At 45.7% G+C, this 20,626-nt stretch overlaps 2 protein-coding genes across 7 annotated transcripts in view; one reads left to right on the forward strand and one right to left on the reverse strand.

The window, feature by feature from the left end:
* Positions 1 to 13,496, forward strand: part of UBE2R2 (ubiquitin conjugating enzyme E2 R2) — an 88,630-nt gene extending 75,134 nt beyond the window's left edge. The window contains exons 4-5 of the mRNA XM_019734336.2: positions 8,195 to 8,329; positions 10,188 to 13,496. Coding sequence (XP_019589895.1) covers positions 8,195 to 8,329; positions 10,188 to 10,407 — 355 coding nt within the window. The 3' untranslated portion in view covers positions 10,408 to 13,496. The remainder of the gene's footprint in view (positions 1 to 8,194; positions 8,330 to 10,187) is intronic.
* Positions 13,497 to 14,852: 1,356 nt separating this feature from the next.
* The window catches only part of UBAP2 (ubiquitin associated protein 2), a 101,977-nt gene continuing 96,203 nt past the window's right edge, over positions 14,853 to 20,626 (reverse strand). For all 6 annotated transcript variants that reach the window (XM_074330648.1, XM_074330649.1, XM_074330646.1 and 3 more), the window contains 9 exons: positions 20,046 to 20,137; positions 19,704 to 19,751; positions 17,321 to 17,399; positions 16,892 to 17,097; positions 16,525 to 16,624; positions 16,331 to 16,438; positions 16,112 to 16,179; positions 15,837 to 16,028; positions 14,853 to 15,752 (listed from right to left, as the gene is read on the reverse strand). In XM_074330648.1, coding sequence (XP_074186749.1) covers positions 15,657 to 15,752; positions 15,837 to 16,028; positions 16,112 to 16,179; positions 16,331 to 16,438; positions 16,525 to 16,624; positions 16,892 to 17,097; positions 17,321 to 17,399; positions 19,704 to 19,751; positions 20,046 to 20,137 — 989 coding nt within the window. In that variant the 3' untranslated portion in view covers positions 14,853 to 15,656. The remainder of the gene's footprint in view (positions 15,753 to 15,836; positions 16,029 to 16,111; positions 16,180 to 16,330; positions 16,439 to 16,524; positions 16,625 to 16,891; positions 17,098 to 17,320; positions 17,400 to 19,703; positions 19,752 to 20,045; positions 20,138 to 20,626) is intronic.

The raw sequence follows: 20,626 nt of genomic DNA on the forward strand, positions 1-20,626 counted from the left end.
TGACCACCCCCAAAGATTTTTTTTTTTTTAACGTAACTTAAAATTTTAGAACAGCTTTAGATTTTCAGAAAAATTGTGAAGAAAGTACAGGCAATTTCCATATACCCTGCACGTGTCAGTTTTCTTTATTATTAACATCTAACATTAGTATTGTTCATTTATTAGAATTAGTGAACCAGTATTAACACATTATTATTAACTAAAGTCCATACTCTTTCATATTTGCTTAGGTTTTACCTAATGTCATTTTTCTAGTCCAGGATGTCACGCACAATGCCACATTATGTTTACTAGGCATGTCTCCTTGGGCAACTGTAACAGTTTCTTAGACTTTCCTGGTTTTTGATGTCCTTGACAATTGTAAGGAGTACCAATCAGGTATTTTGTAGAATGCCCTCCGATTGGGGTTTTTCTGATGTTTTTCTAATTATTAGACTGGGGTTATGAGTATTGGGGAGGAAGACCACAGAGGTAAAGTATAGCTGACCCTTGAACAACACGGTTTGAATACAGGCCCATTCATACATGGAATGTTTTTCGATAAATATACTGTTGGCCCTCCGTATCCCTGGGTCTTGCGTCCGCAGAGTCAAGCAACCACAGATCAAAACCAGTATTTTCAGGAATGCACGGATTCAGAAGGCCTACTGTCTGCATTCGTTGTTCTGCACCTTTTTATAGAAGGACTTGAGCATCCACAGATGTTGGTATCCATGGGGGGTTTTGGAGCCAATCTTCCGTGGATACTGAGGGACAAATGCAGTTAAGTTTGGGGGGAATCAAAAGTTATACATGGATTTTAGACTGTGCAGAGGTCAGCGCCCCTAACCCCTATGTTGTTCAAGGGTCAGCTGTACATTTTCATCATGTTATATCAAGGCTACATACTGTCAACATGACTTATCACGGTTGATGTTAATATTCATTACCTGGCTGAGACTGGTTTTAGGGTTTCTCCATTGTTGTCAGTCTTTTCCCCCTTTTCGTCCGGTACTCTTTGGAAGGAAGGAAGTCATAGGTGCAGCCCACACTTCAAGGAGTGGGGAATTAGTTCTTCTTGAGGCCAGGATATCTGTATAAATTATTTCAAATTCTTCTGCACAGGAGATTGATCTGTTCTTCCCATTTATTTATAAAATCGTTTTGTTAATTTTTAATGCTCTGAAAGCTAGTAACTTGATCAGGATCTCCACTTTTGTCAAAAGTAAAGAATTGGAAGCTTTCTAACTTGCAGGAGGATTTCTTACCCAGTTTTTACTAAGTTATTTACTTCACACTTTCTGAGAAGTGTATCCCAAAGAGTCTGTCTGTTCAAGACATATCAAATAACTATTGATTATGCTGGTTACTCATCCCTTTAGGTACTTTGTCCAATCCAATATACTTAGAAAGGATAGAGAAAATAGATATATTTTGGATTTCAACACGTTGCCAGTATATTTTTAAATCAGAAAGTCAGTGACTCCCTTTTTTAATTCAAATATATGTGTTGATGCATCTCACCTTGACAACCATCATGCCTCTGAATTCTAATTCTCAGGTAGATAGATCAGGCACGGAGCTTTGCCGTAAGTTTATTATGTTTATGAAATAAGGAATCACCACATATTGCCTATACTGTCTGCTTTACTTTAATGGGACTCTCCTCACGAATGATGCATTTCTTAGTAATCAGAGATGGAATAAATGAGTTCGTTTTAATGAAAATATACTTTAGCAGCCCCAGTCTATACGTATCTGAATTTATTGTACTCTATCACATACCAGAATACTCCTTTCTAAACATCACTCTGTGCTTTTAACAGAATTATTTATGAAAAGGGAAAAATAGTTGGCTTTCTTTGTAATTTTCTGTTTTGTACCCCTGATGTTTCATCACCACTGCGCAATGCACTATAGGAATATATGGGAGGTATGCATTTCTTCTGTAAAGGGCAATTGTGAAAGGGAGACTGGAAAAGGAGAACTGATGTGATACCTCATGTACTGCTGTGGACATGGACACATTAGTTTTAAGACCACTGCTTTACACAGGATCTTTTATGATCAGTAGCAAAATAACTACTTTTTCATACCTTATGTCCCTTACACATCAATCACACAATTGTGGCTGGTTATTTGAACCTTTAACCTTACTTTATTTTTGTCTTCTCCTGCATAAATACACACAGACACACAGACTGTATTACTTGCCATGTCTCAGCTTTAAATATTTTGAATATTTTTTTCTTTTAAGATGGACTTGTTTCTCACTTAATCCAGTCTCTTGTGGGCAGGGAGCTCCTCTCATTCTAACCTGCCCATCTAAAACTACCTGGCACTTTGAGTACCAGCATCATTTGGGCCCTCAAGTCACCTGAGCCCGTTTAGCAGCATTCCCTGGACTCCGCCTCAGGGATTACCTGGCCTGCTTTTCTGTTTAGAGGCTTCACAACCAGCACTAATTACCCGCAGATTGCGCCTTTGGTCTTCATACACAGCTCTAAAAGGTATATTTGCATTGGAAATCATTTGTTACTTTTTTGGACTTTCTGTCTCTTAGCTCCATGGAATCACTGGATGTTCCTTCAATGTGTTTATCTTGGGAGTGAGAGAGTGAATGGAGGGTTTTGGTTTGTGAATTTCTAGGGGGACACAGAGTGTTTTGTTTGCCTTGTGGAACCACCTCTGCCTGGAACCCCCGGGGTGGTGCCGAGAACTCTGAAAAGTCAGGAAAACACTATCTAGAGTGGATGTGAAATACTTTCTCTCTTGTTTCTGTGTTATTTGTTGTGAGGCAAGGGATTTCTTAGACTTGTAAATTGTACATATTTCTCACAGGTCATTTATGGCACTGAAACATCAAGCAGCAAGATTTGAGTTGCCGGGTATTTTCCCTGATATTCTTTTGCTGCTAAATTCTCTCGAGTCAGCAGTTGTTAGACTGAGGGTTCTGAGCTCCATATCCAGTTTATGGGTGGCTGTAGCAAGACAGCAGTGGAGGTGGCATAAGGTTCAGCTCAGCCTGTGGTAAGGTCCTGACTCCTGTATCTGAAAGTGGTTCCATGTTCACATGTGTTTGGCCTTCTCCGTGACCACCTGCTCTGGTCTTTCATTCAGCACCTCAATGAGCATAATTCAGAAAATAGAGTTGTACATGGAAAGTTTCTGGAACCTGAAGAAGTGTAAGGCATTTCAGTTACCTTTAAGAGCCTAAGTCAATTTTTATCACAAGACCTAGTGTATAGTGAGAGTTGGCAAGGAAAAGGTGTTATGCTACAATTATAGGCATCCAGATCATCAACCAACTAGAGTCCACTAAAGGCTCAGTAGTTCTCTTAGAGGAAGCAAACAGACTTTCTGTAAGAGCCACAGCCCTTTATCCATATGCCCGGGATTAATTTTAAGGGTGTGCGAGTTCCTTATGGAATTGGGATGTTTTTAAGGACTAGGTGTTAGTCAGCAAAGAGTAGAGTTGTCTAGTCTTACCTATAAAGCCACTGAAAGGGCAGGGAGTTAGGAACTGCCCCAAGTAGTGGGTGGCAAAGTAGTCAAGGTCAGGGGAAATGGTTCCAGCCCTGTTCTTCCTGGGGCTCCTCTAAATCCCGTTCTGAGCCAGGATGATTTTATTTGCTCCCTTGATGTTTGCACATTAGAGCCCTTTGCACTTGATTTGCCATTTTCATTCTGTGCAAATACATACTTTGTGTATTTTTATATTTTTGTATTTAAATCATATGTTCTGATTTTGTGTTTTTGTGTATTTTAATCTGAGACCTTCATTCCTACCATGTGTTCTGAGGGACGTGCCAGTTAGCAGCAGCTCCAGGACTGCACAGCAGGGACCGTTACATTTGTTAGTTGCTTCACCAGCATAAAGAAAAATTATTTGTAATACGTGACCCATTCAGCTACCATATTTTCCCAGTCATAACAGACTTTTTTGCCACATGTCCTCTTTAAATTCTTCTCCCATCTTGAAATCGTATTGAGGACTGAGTTTCAACTAGGCCATCTTCTGGTGTTACTGGTCTGTCTTTTGAAATAATGTAAATGAGAAATTAAAGGACCCAGGTCAGCTAGAAGGTTAGGCGCTGGGCTTTGCTTCTCCATATATCAATTTCCATCAAATTATGCGAGGCCTGTAAAACCTGAGTCTCAATCAATCAGTAGCTCTCTCTTTTTCTGCAGCTCCATCTATGTGTGAGAATGTGTGTTTTAAGAGTCAAGTAAATTTAGGTTTTTAAGAATGAACCCTTTCTATTTCACATGCTGCTTGGAGGTTATGTGTATACACTGGAGGAAAAATGCCAATCTTTAATTCTGCAAAATTCCAAACTTTTCCTGCTTAGTTTCCAGGGAGACCCACAAGCCAAGTCTTATGGCTTTGTGTGACAGGACCAGTTTTCTGCGCTCCCTGCTAAAGTTATACTTGTGGTGACATAGTGGGTAACAGAGAAAGGGGCAGACCCAGCTCACCGGCTACTGTCTATATGTTAAAAAGGGGCAAATACAATTATTACACATTGGGTCAAATATGCCTAATTCTCATTTCTTATTTCCCTTAAATGTTTTAGTTTTGTTGGTTTTTTAAACATGTCCTGGCTCTGTAGAACTTTACAACTTGCTAGTTGGCTATTTGCTAGTGAGTGTGTGTGTAATTAGTTGGTCTTCATTTTCTTTGGGTGTTTTTATTGTTTACAAACTTATTTTATATTCAAAAGAAGATAGCTAAACCATCTCTGACAAAGATACTGAAGCAGGCAAAAGGAACCTGAAGGCTCCGAGGAGTGCTTTTCCTATCCTTCTGTCTGTACTTCCTTTATCCTCTTAGCATTTTTCTATTTTGGCCCAGATCCTCTGTCTTAAAAACTCCTACCCATAGCCCTTGCCCAGGCTTAAAGTGGGGGTGGAGCGAGCACATTTATTTTTGGGAGTATCTCTAACTCTCGGAATGGTGGTGATCATGGGAATTGTGCAGTAAGTTGAAAACACTTAAGAACTCTGTCCCTCATTTGTATCCCAAATTCTTACTGGTTGAGGTCTGTTCTTTATTTTCACATGTTGACACCACTGGATTTGGACAACCAAACCTGTTCTATACCTACAGTACATAAGGGCAATGGAGTTTTTCTTTATGGAACTGAGAGTCTGTGGATGGGCCCTCAGAATCTATTCTGCAAATCCAAAAAAATGTATGCCCAAGTGCCACAGGATTGTCTAAATAGACAAATGCAACTCCATGTTATTGCTAAAACCCAGAGCTTCATTTGGAACCGTGAACTTAATATGGATAGAATGAGACGAAGAAAGAGTGTCTGTTTTCCTGATCCTTTCCCTTGTTCATGATCTGCAGGAAACCAATCCCTTCACTGGGCTTGAATAATCTCTACATTGGGCGATATTTGATAAGTTTCATTATTTGGTCCTTCTTTCCCTTCTTTTCACCTATTGTTAACCCTCAGTACCTTCTGCTTTTTGTTTTTCTTCTGAAAAAGTAAAATAAATGAATAGATTTTTAAACACTGAAACAAACAATAACAAAAGATGGCAACAAAGAAAAGCCTGTTTTATACATTCTGCTAATAATGCCTTAGCAGCTTTTGAATTCTATAAAAATAGAATACTTAACCTTGCAGAGTTGTTTACCGTGCTACAAGTGTAATGCCTGTGTTAAATTATTTTGGTACAAGGGTAGGCAATTTAAACTATGTATGACATTTTCTCCAAACCTTTCCAGTCATGGAACATAGGAAAAAAATGGAATGATAGTATTTGTAGATCACAATGTAGTAAACGGAAGGTGCTTCTTTGGCCAGAAAGAAGTTCATGTTGCAGAAGCTCAAGTGGTTCCTGGTCCGACCTACCCAACTGCCTGAGGGAATCAATATAGGCATAATTTACCTGTAGCCCATCCACAACCTACTGGTTGGGAAGTTTTGAATAGGATGTTGCTTTTGAATTACATTCTTTTGAATTGTAACCTTTGAGGAAAAAATACCAATTCTGCTTTGTTCTATATTGGCTTTGTTACAAGGCAGGCTCTCACCACTTGGTGACAGAGATGGCTACCAGCTTTAGGCTTTCCATATTCTCAGTTGTCAATCCAACAAGAATAAAAATTGCCTCTCTGCTGTTAGTTTGGAACCATCGTATTTCCCACCAGGATTCTGATTTGCCCCGGCTTGGGTTGCATGTATATCCCCAAACCCATCATCATGACAAGATGGATAGAATCCTTTGGCCAGCACTTGCTGGTATGTCTACTGCTCTGGGTACAGATAGATTGTTTGTGTGAAGGTGTGGCATGATGGTGAGGGAAGGACATTTAAACCCACCTGAACCAATGGAATGGATTCCCTGTACAAAAAAAGATTCTAGATTCTGCATTCCAGACGAAGGGAAGAAGCAAAAGCCTGCTGGGTTAACTGTTATCACAGCCCACTATGGTGCCTGCGGCTACTGAAAGCATCATGTTTCAATTTAGGAGGACATGGTAGAAGTGCCTTCTTGTTTTGGTAGAAGTGGATGATTCACCATTTTTTAAAATTGTATTTCCCAATATAGTATTTTAATAATACACACTGTGTTAAGACATAAGAAAATCAACTTGGTGAAACTGACTCGTGGGAAAATTTTCCTGATTCAATTAATGATTCATCTAGACGTGGCTATTTAAACTTATTTAATATTAAAAATTCAGTTCCTCAGTTGCACAGGCTACCTTTCAAAGTGCTCAGTGGCCACTGTAGCTAGTGGTTACCATATAAATACCACAGATTATACATTTCCATCATCGCAGAAAGTTGGAAGTATAGTGCTGATCTAAACCATTAAAGCTGTTTTTTCCCCTCTTTATACCACACTTTGTCCTTATCCTGCTTAACTTTCTAACAGGTTTTGTATGTTTTCTTCTGAAGTAACCCTTTCGGAATTTTCTGCCTACATTTTTCTTTGGCTTCTAGGATGTTATGTCAGCCCATTTCCCATTATTGGCAGTGATGAGTTTCTTTGAATCTTTTTAATGCAATTTTTGGAGACATCCAGAAGGATCTTGGCAGGAGGGACAAGGAGTTATTCTTAACCTAATAGAAAGGTGTGTGTGTGTGTGTGTGTGTGTGTGTGTGTGTGTGAGAGAGAGAGAGAGAGAGAGAGAGAGATTTTAACTAGATGGGGGTAGTTTTCTTTAAAAGTGCCTTTGTCATAATATTGTATAATCACATAACAGAAACTCTTTACCCTTTTTAGGAAAAGGTTTCATCAAATCAAACATCTAATTGCCTGGTTCCCTCCCTTTATTTTTTGCTTGGGGCCAGGAGCAAAAGGCTATTTTGCAACAACACAATCTATAACCTCGCACCAATGAGAAAAGGTAGAGAAATTTAATTTTTCCTCCCATTATTCTTTTTACGTACATGCACATAGCTTTTAGGGGGAAAAAAGCCTGGGAATAATCTGGAATATTTTGGAATATTGTGCTCTTTCAGTTATTTTATCTAACAGAAACTTTATTCCCCACGATTAAGGTGTCTAGTTTTTATCTGTGGATGAAAATTGCCTATTTATATCTCCCACGAGATTTAGAAGCCCTGGGAGCTCAGGGATGACATCTAGGTTGTTCACTGTTGTACACCGAACATCTCACTTTGTGCCTCTGGCACATAGTAGGTACTTAGTAAAAATTTCGAATAAAGATTTGTTATTCAAAGACTAGTTCTTTTTCCTCTATTTTCCTGTTTAACTATTTCTTCCCTTAAAAGTATGGAAAACAAATACATTTCTATGTAATACTGTTTTTTAGATCTTGTCAGCAGCCACGATTAGAATTGGATGTATGGAGTAGCATCATTTTTACCCTCTTCCATGAAACGATTGCCTTGAAGCTAAATAAAATTGCTTTTCTTCTTCCTGTTACCCTTTTAATTTTTAAAATGCTATTTGAAAAACTTCCAGACCTCCACTTTTTGCAGATTGGAACATATAGCCAGTTAAGACAGTGCCTTCTACAGTTTTATGCCCTGTAAGAAGATCCTATGCTAGACTCACGTTTCCTCTGCTTTTGTCTCCCAGCTAACTGAGTACTGAAAACAAAATTTTATGATACTCTATTTCCATTTCCCTAAGGTCTCAAATATTGTAGTCTTAAATTTGAAAGAACACTTTTGAATCCTGTTAATATGAGTATTTGCAGCTGACCCTTTTTTCCAATTTCTAGGACTATCCTGTTAAGTGTAATCTCATTGCTTAATGAGCCCAACACCTTCTCCCCAGCCAATGTGGATGCTTCGGTTATGTTCAGGAAATGGAGGGACAGTAAAGGAAAAGACAAAGAATATGCTGAAATCATTAGGTAAGGTGCTTTCAAGTCTTTATACTTAGAACCAAAGTAATGTCCTAGAACCAAGGCAGGAGGTTAAATTGGACTTCCATTGCTCCCAATGAGATTGATTGTCTGGGAGGAGATTTGTGCCTGAGCCCAGTGGGTTTGGCTGTTGAGAGAGCACATATGAGGTCGCACTCCCACAGCTCGGAGTTCCTGGGCCAGGATTTTTGGGTTCTAAGCCAGTCAGGTTTACAGACTTCCTCCTCATCATTTTAGGGATGATTAACTGGATTTCCACATGCCCATTAAGTGTAGCAAGCGCCCATGGTATTCCAGACATTCCAGGTATTTTTGTTCATGATTTTTATTAACGAAGCCCCGTTGTTTACTGGCCTTTGTGACTAGAGCAGCAAGTATCTTCTGGGTGTCTTCACTATCAGCAGCATCAGTATATGGTTTAACAGAATCCTAGAGTAAGAATCAGGAGACTTGAAATCTACTCCTAGCTCTGCTACACTTCATGTGACCTTTTATCAGTTAACTTTTTGGGTCTTTAGTTTTTCCATCTGTGTAAAAGGAAAAAAAGTAGAAGGCATTAGGTTCTCGGTCATATCCTAAGTAGGACATACGTAAGGTTTTCATAATAGTACCCAGTGGTGTCCTTGGATTGTACTAAATTCAGTTCTTACAGTTGTATTTTTATACCCTTAAAATAGAGTCCCAAGGACAGTTCCAGCACATTATGTGCATAGGAGTTTAGTAAGCACCAGAACTTATATAGTCTCCCTCTCTATAAATCTAGTCAGCATGATACAAATAAGGAAGATGAGCAAAATAAAAGAATTACTAGATAGTGGCAAGTGGGACAATGTGAAGGAGATGGCTGCAGTTTGTCACAACAGGCCTCCTCAAAGGTGATATTTAAGTTCAGGTCTGAGTGACAAAAAGCATGATGCCTGTGATATATATTTAAAACACCCAAAACCATGCAGAGAAATGCATGTCATCTGATAGCTGAATAATATAGATCAAGCAGTTCTCAAAGTTTTCTGCCCACTGGAAACACCTTTAGAGCACCCTTCTAATCCACAGCCATTCAGTGGGGTTACAAGGCTAGAATCTGGACGTCTGTGTTTTGTTTGTACCAGCCGCCTAGTATATACCAAAGATTGAAGACAGTTAGTGTAAATAGTAAGGACCTACAGAAATTGAGAGGAGCGCGAGTGGATTGAGGATTGAAAGATGGGAATGCTTCGTGAAACAGGATTGGGCCTTATGTTCAAGGAAAGGTAGGATTTAGTAAGTGACGAATGCATGAATATTCCCAAGATACTTGCATTTCTTTGAACATTTATTCACCAGCTTTGTGTCAGGTACTCTGCTAGGTCATTAAGGAGCCTTTCTCCTGGGGGAGCGCCTTTGTAAACAAATGACTGACCATGTGATAAGCACAACTAGAGAAACTTAAAGACACAGTGGAAGGAATATATAATGCTATGGGGTTCCTAGGCGAGATAATTAAGAATTTTTCAGGTAAAAAAAGGAAGGGAAAAGCCTCTTCAGGGAGAGCAACGTGTTTGCTAAAAACACAGGTGTATGACAGCATGGCTTGTCAAGAGCATTGTAAGTAGTTTTACATGGCTTGAATGTATATTCTGATTCAGGAAATTGAGAGGCATCAGGTCTTAAAAGACAACTAGGTGGGGAAAAAGTCTGAGGTCATTACTAAGTGTCCTTGAGAACAGCCAAGAGCGTTTGGTGTAGCACAGGCTGTCAAGTGCTTTCAGTTCAGAAACCTGGGTCATAGGAATCTCGATTATTTAGAAAGGCCAACTATAAATCCATCTTCAGGACAGAGACTTACCATACTGTATCCTCCCTGCAGGAAACAGGTTTCAGCCACTAAAGCCGAAGCAGAAAAAGATGGAGTGAAAGTCCCCACGACGCTGGCAGAATACTGCATCAAAACTAAAGTGCCTTCCAATGACAACAGCTCAGATTTGCTTTATGACGACTTGTACGACGACGACATTGATGATGAAGATGAGGAAGAAGAAGATGCCGACTGTTACGATGATGATGATTCTGGGAACGAGGAGTCGTGACGTGGCCCTTGGCGCCCCTGTACTGCCCCGCCGTCTCAGGCCAAGGGAGGGGAGCAGGTGGGGGCCAGCAGTGGCCCCTCAGCAAAACCTATCACGGGGTGGGGAAAACAAACACGGCTCCTGCTGACTCCCCTTATGGATCTCAGTTTGCTCCTTTTTATGGACCTCTTAATGGAGAAAAGGTAATCCTCCACAGTATGTCCGAATTCTTGCATTCTTTACCCTTTCATCACTGTATTGATTTTTTTTTTCTCTTTAAACCCAAACCCCGGCCTCACTTTGTGTCTACAAAGTGTTCACAGCAAAACACGTTTGGTCTGTTTTTAGATTCTTGAAGAATTAGTCTTTCACAAGACATTTAATGTGTTTAAAGCTGAGAACCCATTGGGAGTTCACAAGTGCTGCATATGCTGGGTAGCAAAAGAAAATGGAAAAAAAAAACACAAAAATCCACAAAACAAACTTTTAAAAAAATTTGCCAAGGTTTAGCTGCTCCATTTACATTAGTGTGTGTGCATTTGTTCAGCCCCCTGGTGGTGAATTTTTTCTTTCCTGTTAAGTCTGGGCTACAGTGGGCGTCAGGGCCTTTGTGCTAAGCCTGATGAAATGTGTTCCTACGGGCAGAGCCCCTTCAGCCTTCAGGAAATCATCCTAACAGAGGCCTCAGTACTCTGAGGAGAGAGATCAGATTTTGTTTTTTTGAAATCGATTGGGATCTAAAGCCTGAAATAAATATTCATACTTTACATAGACCTGAGCACTTGATTGCTATTTATTTTAAAGGCAGAGTTGTTTTCCCCTCCCTCTGAAGAGAGTCGGGGGGGGGGGGGGATTAGTGGTGTGGAGTCTTAGTGATGGCAACAAAGTTAAAAGTCACTATGCCAACTTTGGTTGATGCTGCTGGGGGAAAAAAGTGAAGACTACTGGTGACCACTGTTGGGAGAGAAAACATCTGTTTTATATATTTAACAAGGCCTTTCCCTCAAAGATACACTTTTACCATGAGGATTTTTTTTTTAAGCAGCCAGTTTTAATTGCTCAGTATTAATACTAGGTGCATGTGTTAAAGTTTTGGTTTTCATTGAGCTAGTGATAACTGTGGATGTATGTGAGACACGAGTGACCATTACCTTTCCTCAGTGGATGTGACCTGGACTTTTCTCTCCTTTCAATGGACTCTGACTGCGGAGTACAAGCAGAAGCTGTGCGTGGAGCGTGCCCTGGGCTGAGGGGGCTGGCTGCAGGCATTGTCTGGGTGACACTAGATCTTCCTGCCGAGCAGTTGCTGCCGCTTTGATTTCCCGGGTCTCAATCATGTGTTACTTCAGTCAATACTGAGATCCATCAGCCTTCACACCAACCAGGGACTTCAGAACTTGGCGGTGACTTCTTACGGGAGCGGGAGCGGGCCAGTTCAGAGGAGGGCAGTATTCTTTCAGTGGGGAAAGTCATTCTAATGTAAAATCACAGGTTTTAGAAAGAAAATACAGCAAAGACTATAATCCTACTTCAGATCCCTGCGCACTAGTGTCAACTCCTTTTCTTCAGATCTTAGCTCAGAAAGAACAAAAGGGTTGATGAGGGACAGGGTAGGATGGATCCTAGGACAGAGTAGGTGATGCTCACTTCCTTAGCTCCTCCTTCCTTTCTGATCTCAGGGTTTTCATTCGCTCTTCAGACTCTACAAATGTTTGCTGACTAATTCCCAGCAACCCTCTCTGGCCTCTAAAGTTTGGTCTAGTATTAAGTGAGAACATTTAATGTGCTATGGCTCACATGGGACAGTGTTGAGCCTGGTCCCAGAATCTGTCCAAACTACATGGGGTCAGGGTCACTTGGACCCGAATCTAGTGACTCGTCGGATTCAGAGAACAGAACAGCCCTTTGTGACAAAACACTCTGACTGCAAACTCACAGAAGGATGTTGAAACTAGCTTTTTACTCCCCACGCTTAAGTATAGCTTCCAAATAACCTGCAAATATTCTGGAGCCCAGTCTTTCATGATGCCCTGATAAGCCCCACCACCACCACACACGTTTACAGCCAGTAGCTTGGTCTTACTCTTTTGGAACCCTGAAATTAAGCTTTTCTTTCCCCTTCCTGCTAAAGCATTTCTCTCCCAGGGCAGGGCAGGCACCTTGGCGGTGTGGGAGGTGCCATGCTGCTCAGCCCTGTCCCATTAGGCCCTGTTGGCATCTGTTGCACATTGACTCAGGGAGCCAGAGAGCCAGGTGGTTGTACCTCTCAGCCCTTTGGGGTGTTACTATTGAGGGCTGGGTTTGCCTCTGATAAAGTACAATCAGTTCCAGAAAAGACTGGGGTGTGTTGATTTTGCCAACAGGTAGACATTCTGATAGCTCACACTGACTTGTGAAACCCAGATGCTGGTTCCAGAGCTCTGTCCTGAGAATAACACATCCTGTGGCAAAAGAAAACTTGAGCATGTAACACTTTTCTTACTAGGAATGGAGATCTCAGGCTCAAGCCAGACCTTGTGACTCTAGTTGTGCTGATCATTTGGTGTAACATGAACCCCAAACCCTGCATTTTTAGATTCCTTTTGATTTTAAGAGGCCTCTGGGTGCTCTTCAGGCCTGTGTTTTTGAGGCTGGGTGGAGAAAGTATATCATGATTCCGTTGTTGCTTCTCAAAGTCTTCCCCCCTCTATTTCATATCATTCCAGAGTTCTTTTCTATTAGCCAGACTTTTTTTGTAGTCCCTTCTTTCCTCTTGGTAATTCTTTATTTGCTGGTTTCCTTATTTCGGGGACATATATATGAAATTGAAGGGGAAAATGTGTAGTTCTCCACTGAAAATTAACTCTCCACCCCTCCCATCCTGATAAAAAGGTTTACATTTACAAAAAGATTCAGATGCAATTTTCAACTATTCTGAAACCAGCAGGACACACCTGACTTTAATAGTTTTCTTAGCTGAAATTGTAGATGTTTTTCTTCAGTTTAACTTATGAGAAAAGATTATCTGATGCGTTTGTGTTGAACCTCCCCGTTAGTGGTTTATTTTGTCTTTTTCTGCCCATCTGTCTACTAATAAAATGTGAAATAAAATATACCTGTATTGCTACTTCCCCATGGGATGACCCTCTTCTTTCTTTTCTCGTGTTAAAACTAAAAGGTGGTCTGAGTATTTCCACTGTTCCCTTGCAGGTTATGCCCAGGACTCAGCTGAAAAATTAAAACAAACAATAACCAAATCTTGCTGACCTGCCTTTTATGGCATTCTGCCTTAGCTCGCCTTGCAGAATAAACATCCCCGATCCTTATTATCTTTTAAGAAAGGCTATGAAAGACATAGCCACATTGTTAACCTTAATTCTGAAATAGGGCACAATCTGCCAGTGCAAGTAGGTCAGTGGGAGGGTTGCAGGGGTGCTCCACTGCCCTCCTTAGGAGGCCATTTGTTTTCATTGTCGCTTATCTTCCAAACTTCCTGCTGCTAAAACTTCTATTAAAGTTCCCATTTAGTTTCAGTTGCAGGCAACTTATTTTTGTTCTGGTCAGGATCCCAGGCTATGGGTTAACAGCTGCACGTGTCCCATCTGATGAAACGACCATTAATTTTAGAAGTGAAAGCAGAAACAGACTACCACTCTGGCTGGCTCTGGCACAACCATTTGACCAATACTTAAAGCAACACTCATCTTGTTTGCTTATCTAGCCTAGTCAGAAGGTGTTGTTTAGGACTGAAATGAGAGGCTGTAATGCCTCGGGCAACACCTAGGCCTGAGCTGCCTGCCTACCAGGTTGGAGCATAGTTGTACCACGGACAAGTGGGGAGACCTGCTTCCTGCCAGACACACAAGAATACTTAACAGCTCTGCCGTCTTCTGACAGGTGCTGGACTGGCTTAGAGGGGAAGTCAGAATCCTGGTCGCAGGTGAGCGGTTGCATGGGCCTTTCTGGAGTAGATGCTTAGCCCAGGACCCACTTACCTACTTGATACCACCCTGACTTACTAGTCGTCTGTTCCACCACAGTCCCTGACTGTCCATTAAGATTGTATTTGGTTGATGAAGAACAAAGCTTTAGCTGTTCAAACTCTCACGGGCCTAGAACCGTGTTCTGTTCTTATCTTTGCTCCTTTGGAAAATTAATTACCGTGCCCTGGTATTTCTGCTGACCAGGCCCCGTAAGAGACTGCCTATCCTGTAAGTCTGGTACGGAGCTGCAAGAAAAGCAAAGTTAAGTGATAAATACTGTGTCCATCAGGAGGGTATGCTGTCTTTCCAGACGTATCACATACCTTTTCACTCCATGGATGTTGTTTGGTGGCAAGAGAAGAGCCCAGCAAAGAAAGGAGTCCCCTCACCTATTGTCAGAAAGACTGAGCACATGAGCCCGGTGAAGTCCCTGAGTCCCTGGAGGCGTAACGAAGACAGCCTGTGTCCTGAGCTGCGCCTTAGTCAGACCACACAGAGACCGTGCATGCTCTCAGAAGTTTATTAGGTGGAGCTTGGGCAAGAGAGAAAACCCCTGAATCAGTCGCCCAGCTGGTTCAGGACAACTGGAATAGAGGAGCCTTGGCATGGAGACGTGCTCTCTTTGAACATATCTGATTTTTTAAAAGGGGAGCTGACTGGCTGGACATCTCTGAGCACAAATTCAGATTACTGTCAGCCAGAGGAAGGCAAGTCTGTGGGGACAAGACCAGACCAGAAGCAGACGCCCCTACTCATAAGACAAACAGGTGACACTTCCATGTTGAGCAGGGGGGGATATCTCTGCTATTCCCAGATTAAGATTTAGCAGGAAAAGATGACAAATGACATAAGGACCAGTTTCTCAAAAACAGAAGGATCAAGTAATTACACAGGGAAGAAAAACAATGGTTTACAAGAGCACAAGTCGTGATTCTTCATTGGTACCTGATCCCATTATCCAACTGCCTTAAAGCAGCCCTTCCAGACTCTGCCCCTCGCAGCCTGCTGGCCGGGAGTGGAAGGCCTCAAGGCAGAAGGGGGAAGGGGCTTGAGGGAGAGAGCAGACCTAAGAGTAGCGGCTGCAGCAGCCCCCCTTCCCTCCCCAAAGACTTCTGTCACATTTACAAATACATACATAAATACATTACATACAAGGACGAGTCTGGGAGGCAGGCTCCCCACAGAGGCTCCGCTGACACAATTACACGTCTCAGGAATTCTAGGAACGGGCACAGGGCTCCCAGAACTGGGCTCCATGTGTTCTCCTGCCCGGGGTAAGCCCTGTCCCATCCCACCCCTCTTCTGGGTTCAGTTTGTCCAGTATGGAGAGTTGCCGTAGGCAGGTTTGGAGGCTTGCGACTTGGGCTGCAGGGAGCTGGGCTGGCTGCGCTGACCTGAGCCACTCTGAGGAGGAGAAGAAGGCTGTCAAGGCTGGAGCAGAAGCCCCAACCCAGGGCAGGGTGGTGCTTCCTCCATCACCGGCCTCACCTGGGCATCCTGTGCAAGGTGGTGGTGTAACAGCTGTGAGTGAGGCTGCTGGTGGGTGGGCAGGATGTGCAAGAATGGTGGGGGTGCATAACCAGGGGCTGCTCCAGGCGCCAAGGGCCCCGTGGAGCCCAAGGCCGAGGGCAGGCTGAACGGTGGAGGGGTCCCTGCATGAAAGCCCTGCTTGTCAAAACTCTGCAGGACAGAGAGACAACAGTGAGGGCCAGCTTGGGCTGCACCTCCCACCAGCCTATGCGCCCACCCTGTTCCTCCCTCACCTGAGTCTTGTTGTAGACAGAACCAGTCATGTCAGGTAGGCCTGTGGTGCTTGACGACACAGACACTCCTAGAAGAAAAAGCAGTTGTTGCCACAACAGGTGGCACAGCTCCAGCCTCCCCCACCTCCAGGGCACTCTGGGCTCGCCTTGCCTGAGAAGGTGTCAGGGAGGAGACAACTACTCTGGGCCTCAGTCCTGGAAAGGAGGGGGAGACGCTACCTTTGCCAGGCCCAGAACCTGCAGACTTGTTTTGTGCCTGCGATGATCCACCATAGCCACCCTTGCTGTAGTCTCCCGCTGCTGTCCCCTGGGTCAGGTCATCATAACCTAGCAGGGCAGGTACAAGAGGCACGTGTGAGCTAGGCAAGCCTCCCCCCCCACCCATGTGTTTCCGTGCTGGGAGCAGCCCTCACCTGTGCTGTAACTGTGCTGCCCATAACCACCGGCCTGCTGGAAAGGGGTGGGGGCGGTGCTGAGGTTCACACCGTGCTGCTTGGCTGAGGCCGGAGGCACCTGGTGGGGCAAGAAAGAGGCGCTAGTGGAGGAAGAGCGCAGGCGGGGCAGGCCAGGCGCTCCCCGGCTCAGCTGCAGGCAGCAGGTGGCACCATCGCAAGGGACCTGTGTCCATTAGGGCAACACGTGGGATCTAAAATCAGGCAGGGAAGGAAGCTGCCCGCAGCCTAACACATTCCCGAAGGCCAGCCAAGACTAAGTGGGCTCATGTCCCTCCCTCCCTGCTTCTGCTCCCGCGCTGGAATAACAACGCCCACAAACACTCACAAACATGGTGGGCCCGTACTGGAAGGCACTGGGCACGCCTGTGTAGTACGGGAGGCCAGTGTAGCTGTAGCCAGGGGGCAGCGCTGGATTCAGAAAGGGCTGCTGAGCTGCATGGTGGGCCTGGGACTGGCTCTGCTGCGCCTGAGCCAGTGTGGTGGGGGGTGCGGGGGATGCAGAGTCACCTCGGCCAAACTTTGGGACATCACCTACGAGAAGAGGAGCATTGACTCTAATCACTGCCCCTTATCCAACCAAGAAAAGAGCCAGACCAGGCTGGGTCCTGCGAACAGGAGTAGGTCTGGCTGCCAGCTAGCCACGGAAAGCTAGCAGGCCTCTTGCAGCCCTGTGCTTCTGTTTCCAGCTGCCTGGGATTAGCTACAGGCCAATCCACTGTCCCAGCCCCTGTCCTTGTGTCCTGAACAGACTAACCTGAATATGGGTTGTTTGCGAGGCTCCCATCTCGGCTGGCAAGGGCTGTGGGTGTAGCAAAGGGAATTCCGTAGTAATCCTATGAGAGAGCGGGGAGGCTCAATCAGCGGAGCGGCCTCATCCCACCCCCAGGAGAGCAGGCCCAGCAGGCAGCACGGGCCCCCCAAGTGATGCCACACCCCCAGGAAACGCTACACTGCAGGGACATCACATGCACAGCTCCAGAGGGCAGCATTCAGAGAATTCCAAGTAAATGGTGCCCATCGGAGGTATACCATGTGGCAGCCGGAGCACGGAGCATGCAGACACACTGACCAATCCCTCAGTCTTCCATGAGCGCAGAGCCCCTGGAGGCCCAACCTCACACATCCACTTCACACTGAAGATGGATGCTGGTGAGTGCCACGGCCTGAACCAACTCTACTGGCTTTTCCTGAGCGATTCTAAAAAGCAGGTAGGAATGTTGACTGGATGGTAGAAACCTGAAAGAGTCAGCAGGAAAGGAAGTGCCTAAAGGGCTTCACAGGGGTCAGGGCAGCAATCCCAGGCAGGCACAAGGACAAGCAGGATCCCAGGCCAGGTGCTGAACTTGCCTCTCGCCACCTACTCTGCCATGGCAACACTGATACCACACAGGAACCGGGGGAAGTGTGGACACCAAGAGGGCAAAACACAGTGGAGTTCTGTGGAAAGGGGGAGGCTGCTCTGACCCTCACCACCCAGGGCTTTGCAGTCCCAGACAACCTGCTCCCTGGCCTCTGAGCCAACGGAAAGCGCTCCTGCTTTCCTCGTGGGCAACAGTGCTCGGTCACAACCAGAAAGGAGCCATCCTGGCTGGGAATAGCACGTGCACACTCTCCTTCCGCCTCATCTCCAGGAAACCCCTAGCACCCTCCGCCCAGAACCTGAGGAGGAGGCAGGGCTAGAAAACCACAGAGCTAGTAGGAACACAACTAGGGACAGGCCTAGAGAAAGAAAATCCAAAGGTGGGAACTAGGCACAAAAGTGCCAGAGTTGCTAGGAAATGACCAAAGGGGAAAATGAAAGCACTGTATCTCAAAAGGTAGACCCAGAGGCAATTTCTTCTAAGGCACAAAATGATCAAAGGAATATGAGGCAGATGACTCCCAGGGCTGGGGTCCCAATGAGCCATTCCTGGGGGGTCTGCCCAGGACCCACATGCAGACTCACTCAGGACCACCTCCTGCATTCCATCCGTGATGCCTTGGGGCCCGATGGCTATGAGGTTTCACTAGCATCAGGGGGACGAGGGCCACTTCCAGTTTCCCCCCTGAGCCCAAGGCTCAGGCTTCCCCAGAGACTCTAAGTTCTGTTGACCAGCCCTAGAAATCTACCATCATGTCTTCAACATCCTTTGGGGGTCCAGCAACAGCTGGACAGTCCAGCAGCCCTGTGAGCAGCAGCGTAATAGGCCACTGGTTCGCGCATGAAGGAAGAGCTGCCCAGCTACCAGCCTCTGCCTCTGGAAATACTTCAGTAGATGGAAACCAGTTCTCCTGAGAGACGAGAGCTTGAGCCACGGCCTGGGAAGTGAAGGTGATACTTGCAGCTCCCTGAGCATTCTGTGGCGGGGGCGGGGGGAGCAACACCAATGGGAGGAGTCTGAGGAGGACACCTCAATGGGGAGAACTACCTCTTCCCTGGAGAACAGGAAAGACCACATCCGGTGGAGGGGACAAAACAGCCTTTTACTTCCCAGCAATGTGACAGACGTTTCCCCAGAGTCCGGGAAACACCCGATCAGGGAGCGTGCCTCCCTCCACAACCTGTCTCCACTGCAGGCCTATTCACGTGGCCATCCCAGGGAAGGCCTCGTGCCCCAACCTCAAAGCAAGGCTCAGAGTGAGGCCCAGAGGGAGGACCTGGGGCCAACATCCTTGCAAACAGTGAGGGCAGGGGAGACCCAAAAGGGCCCTGAAAGACTATCAGCTCTAGCCACTCCCTCAACTGGGGACAGAAGAGCAATGGCGTCATCACAGTGTTACCCACGGCTACCTTCAGAGTCAGATACTAGATGGCACTTCAAAGGAGAAGACTAAAAACTCGAGGGGCAGGCAAACAACCCCACGTCTTGTGTTACATGGTTCTTCTTTTTCTAAAAAGGGGAAGAGGTGAGGGAAGAGAATGACCCCCAGCTCATAGGGGCACTGCCTACTGGGGCCCCAGGGACGAGCACAGGACACTCGTACGCCCCGGCTGTAGGCGCACTGGGCACAAGCCCCAAATGGAAGCAATGTGCTTAGTGGCGGTGCTGACAGAGGTCCCCAGGCCGAGTGCCCTGAGGCCAGGCACGGTGGCCAGAGAGGAAGGGCCTGTGAAAGAGCCTGGATCACCGCCCACCCCACTGCCATGTCCCACTCACCACTGGCAGCCGTGACTGCAGCATCTGGAGCTCGTCGTAGCCATAGATCTGTGTGAGGACCAAAAGGGGTGTTAGGGACACCGTTCCCTCATCTGCTGGGAAGCCCAGGCACGTGTGGGGGCCTAACCAAGGCTGGTGGCTAAGACACATCAGGAGGGGACCTAGATGAGCTGCCGTGAGAAGATAACCCTGCCTCGATGGAGTCTAGACAGAGAAATACCAGGGGTCCGAGCAGCAGCAGCCCACGGCCCCCTCACAGGTCCTGCCAAGCGCCAGCTGGAGGCGGGGGGGGGGGGGGGGGTTGGGGGGGGGGAACTGGCCAGGAGCTCCGCAGGTGCTCACCGGGTAAGCAGGAAGCAGTCCTCCGGGACCCATGAGGTACTGGTTGTGCAGCAGGGGGGGCACCCCCTGGGGCAGGTTAGGGGGTGCTTTGCCTGTAAAAACAAAAATCAAACAAAGTGAAGTGGCCACCACAAAGAGTGAGATTCCTCAGCTGTTATAGGGGTTGGGGGGTGTTGGGCTCATTGTCACAGATGGGGCCACAGCCAAGAGGGAAGGGCAGCAGCTGAGAGATACAGAGGGCCATGCTAGGAAGTGGGGAGACAGAAAGCATGTGCCCCACATTCAGGCTGTTTCAATGTCAGAGGATTCCATGCCCGAACAGAAGCACTGTCCCTCACCCACTCCTGAAGGTCACACTGCAGTGAGCACACATGACATAAGGAACAACCTGCGTCCTCAGAACAGAAGGAAGGCCAGACAGTGTGAGGAGAGGGACAGGCCACGTCACAGGTGGGTTTTAGCACGTTCTACCAAACCACAGTTTGCTCGGCCCACACAGACCGCCCAGGTTTGGCCGACAGGCAGTCAATCACACTAAATGACCAGAAGGAGCCACTGATAGCTGCTCCCTGGCCCCTCCA

Source organism: Rhinolophus sinicus, linkage group LG04, assembly GCF_036562045.2.
Source record: "Rhinolophus sinicus isolate RSC01 linkage group LG04, ASM3656204v1, whole genome shotgun sequence".
NCBI classification, from domain to species: domain Eukaryota; kingdom Metazoa; phylum Chordata; class Mammalia; order Chiroptera; family Rhinolophidae; genus Rhinolophus; species Rhinolophus sinicus.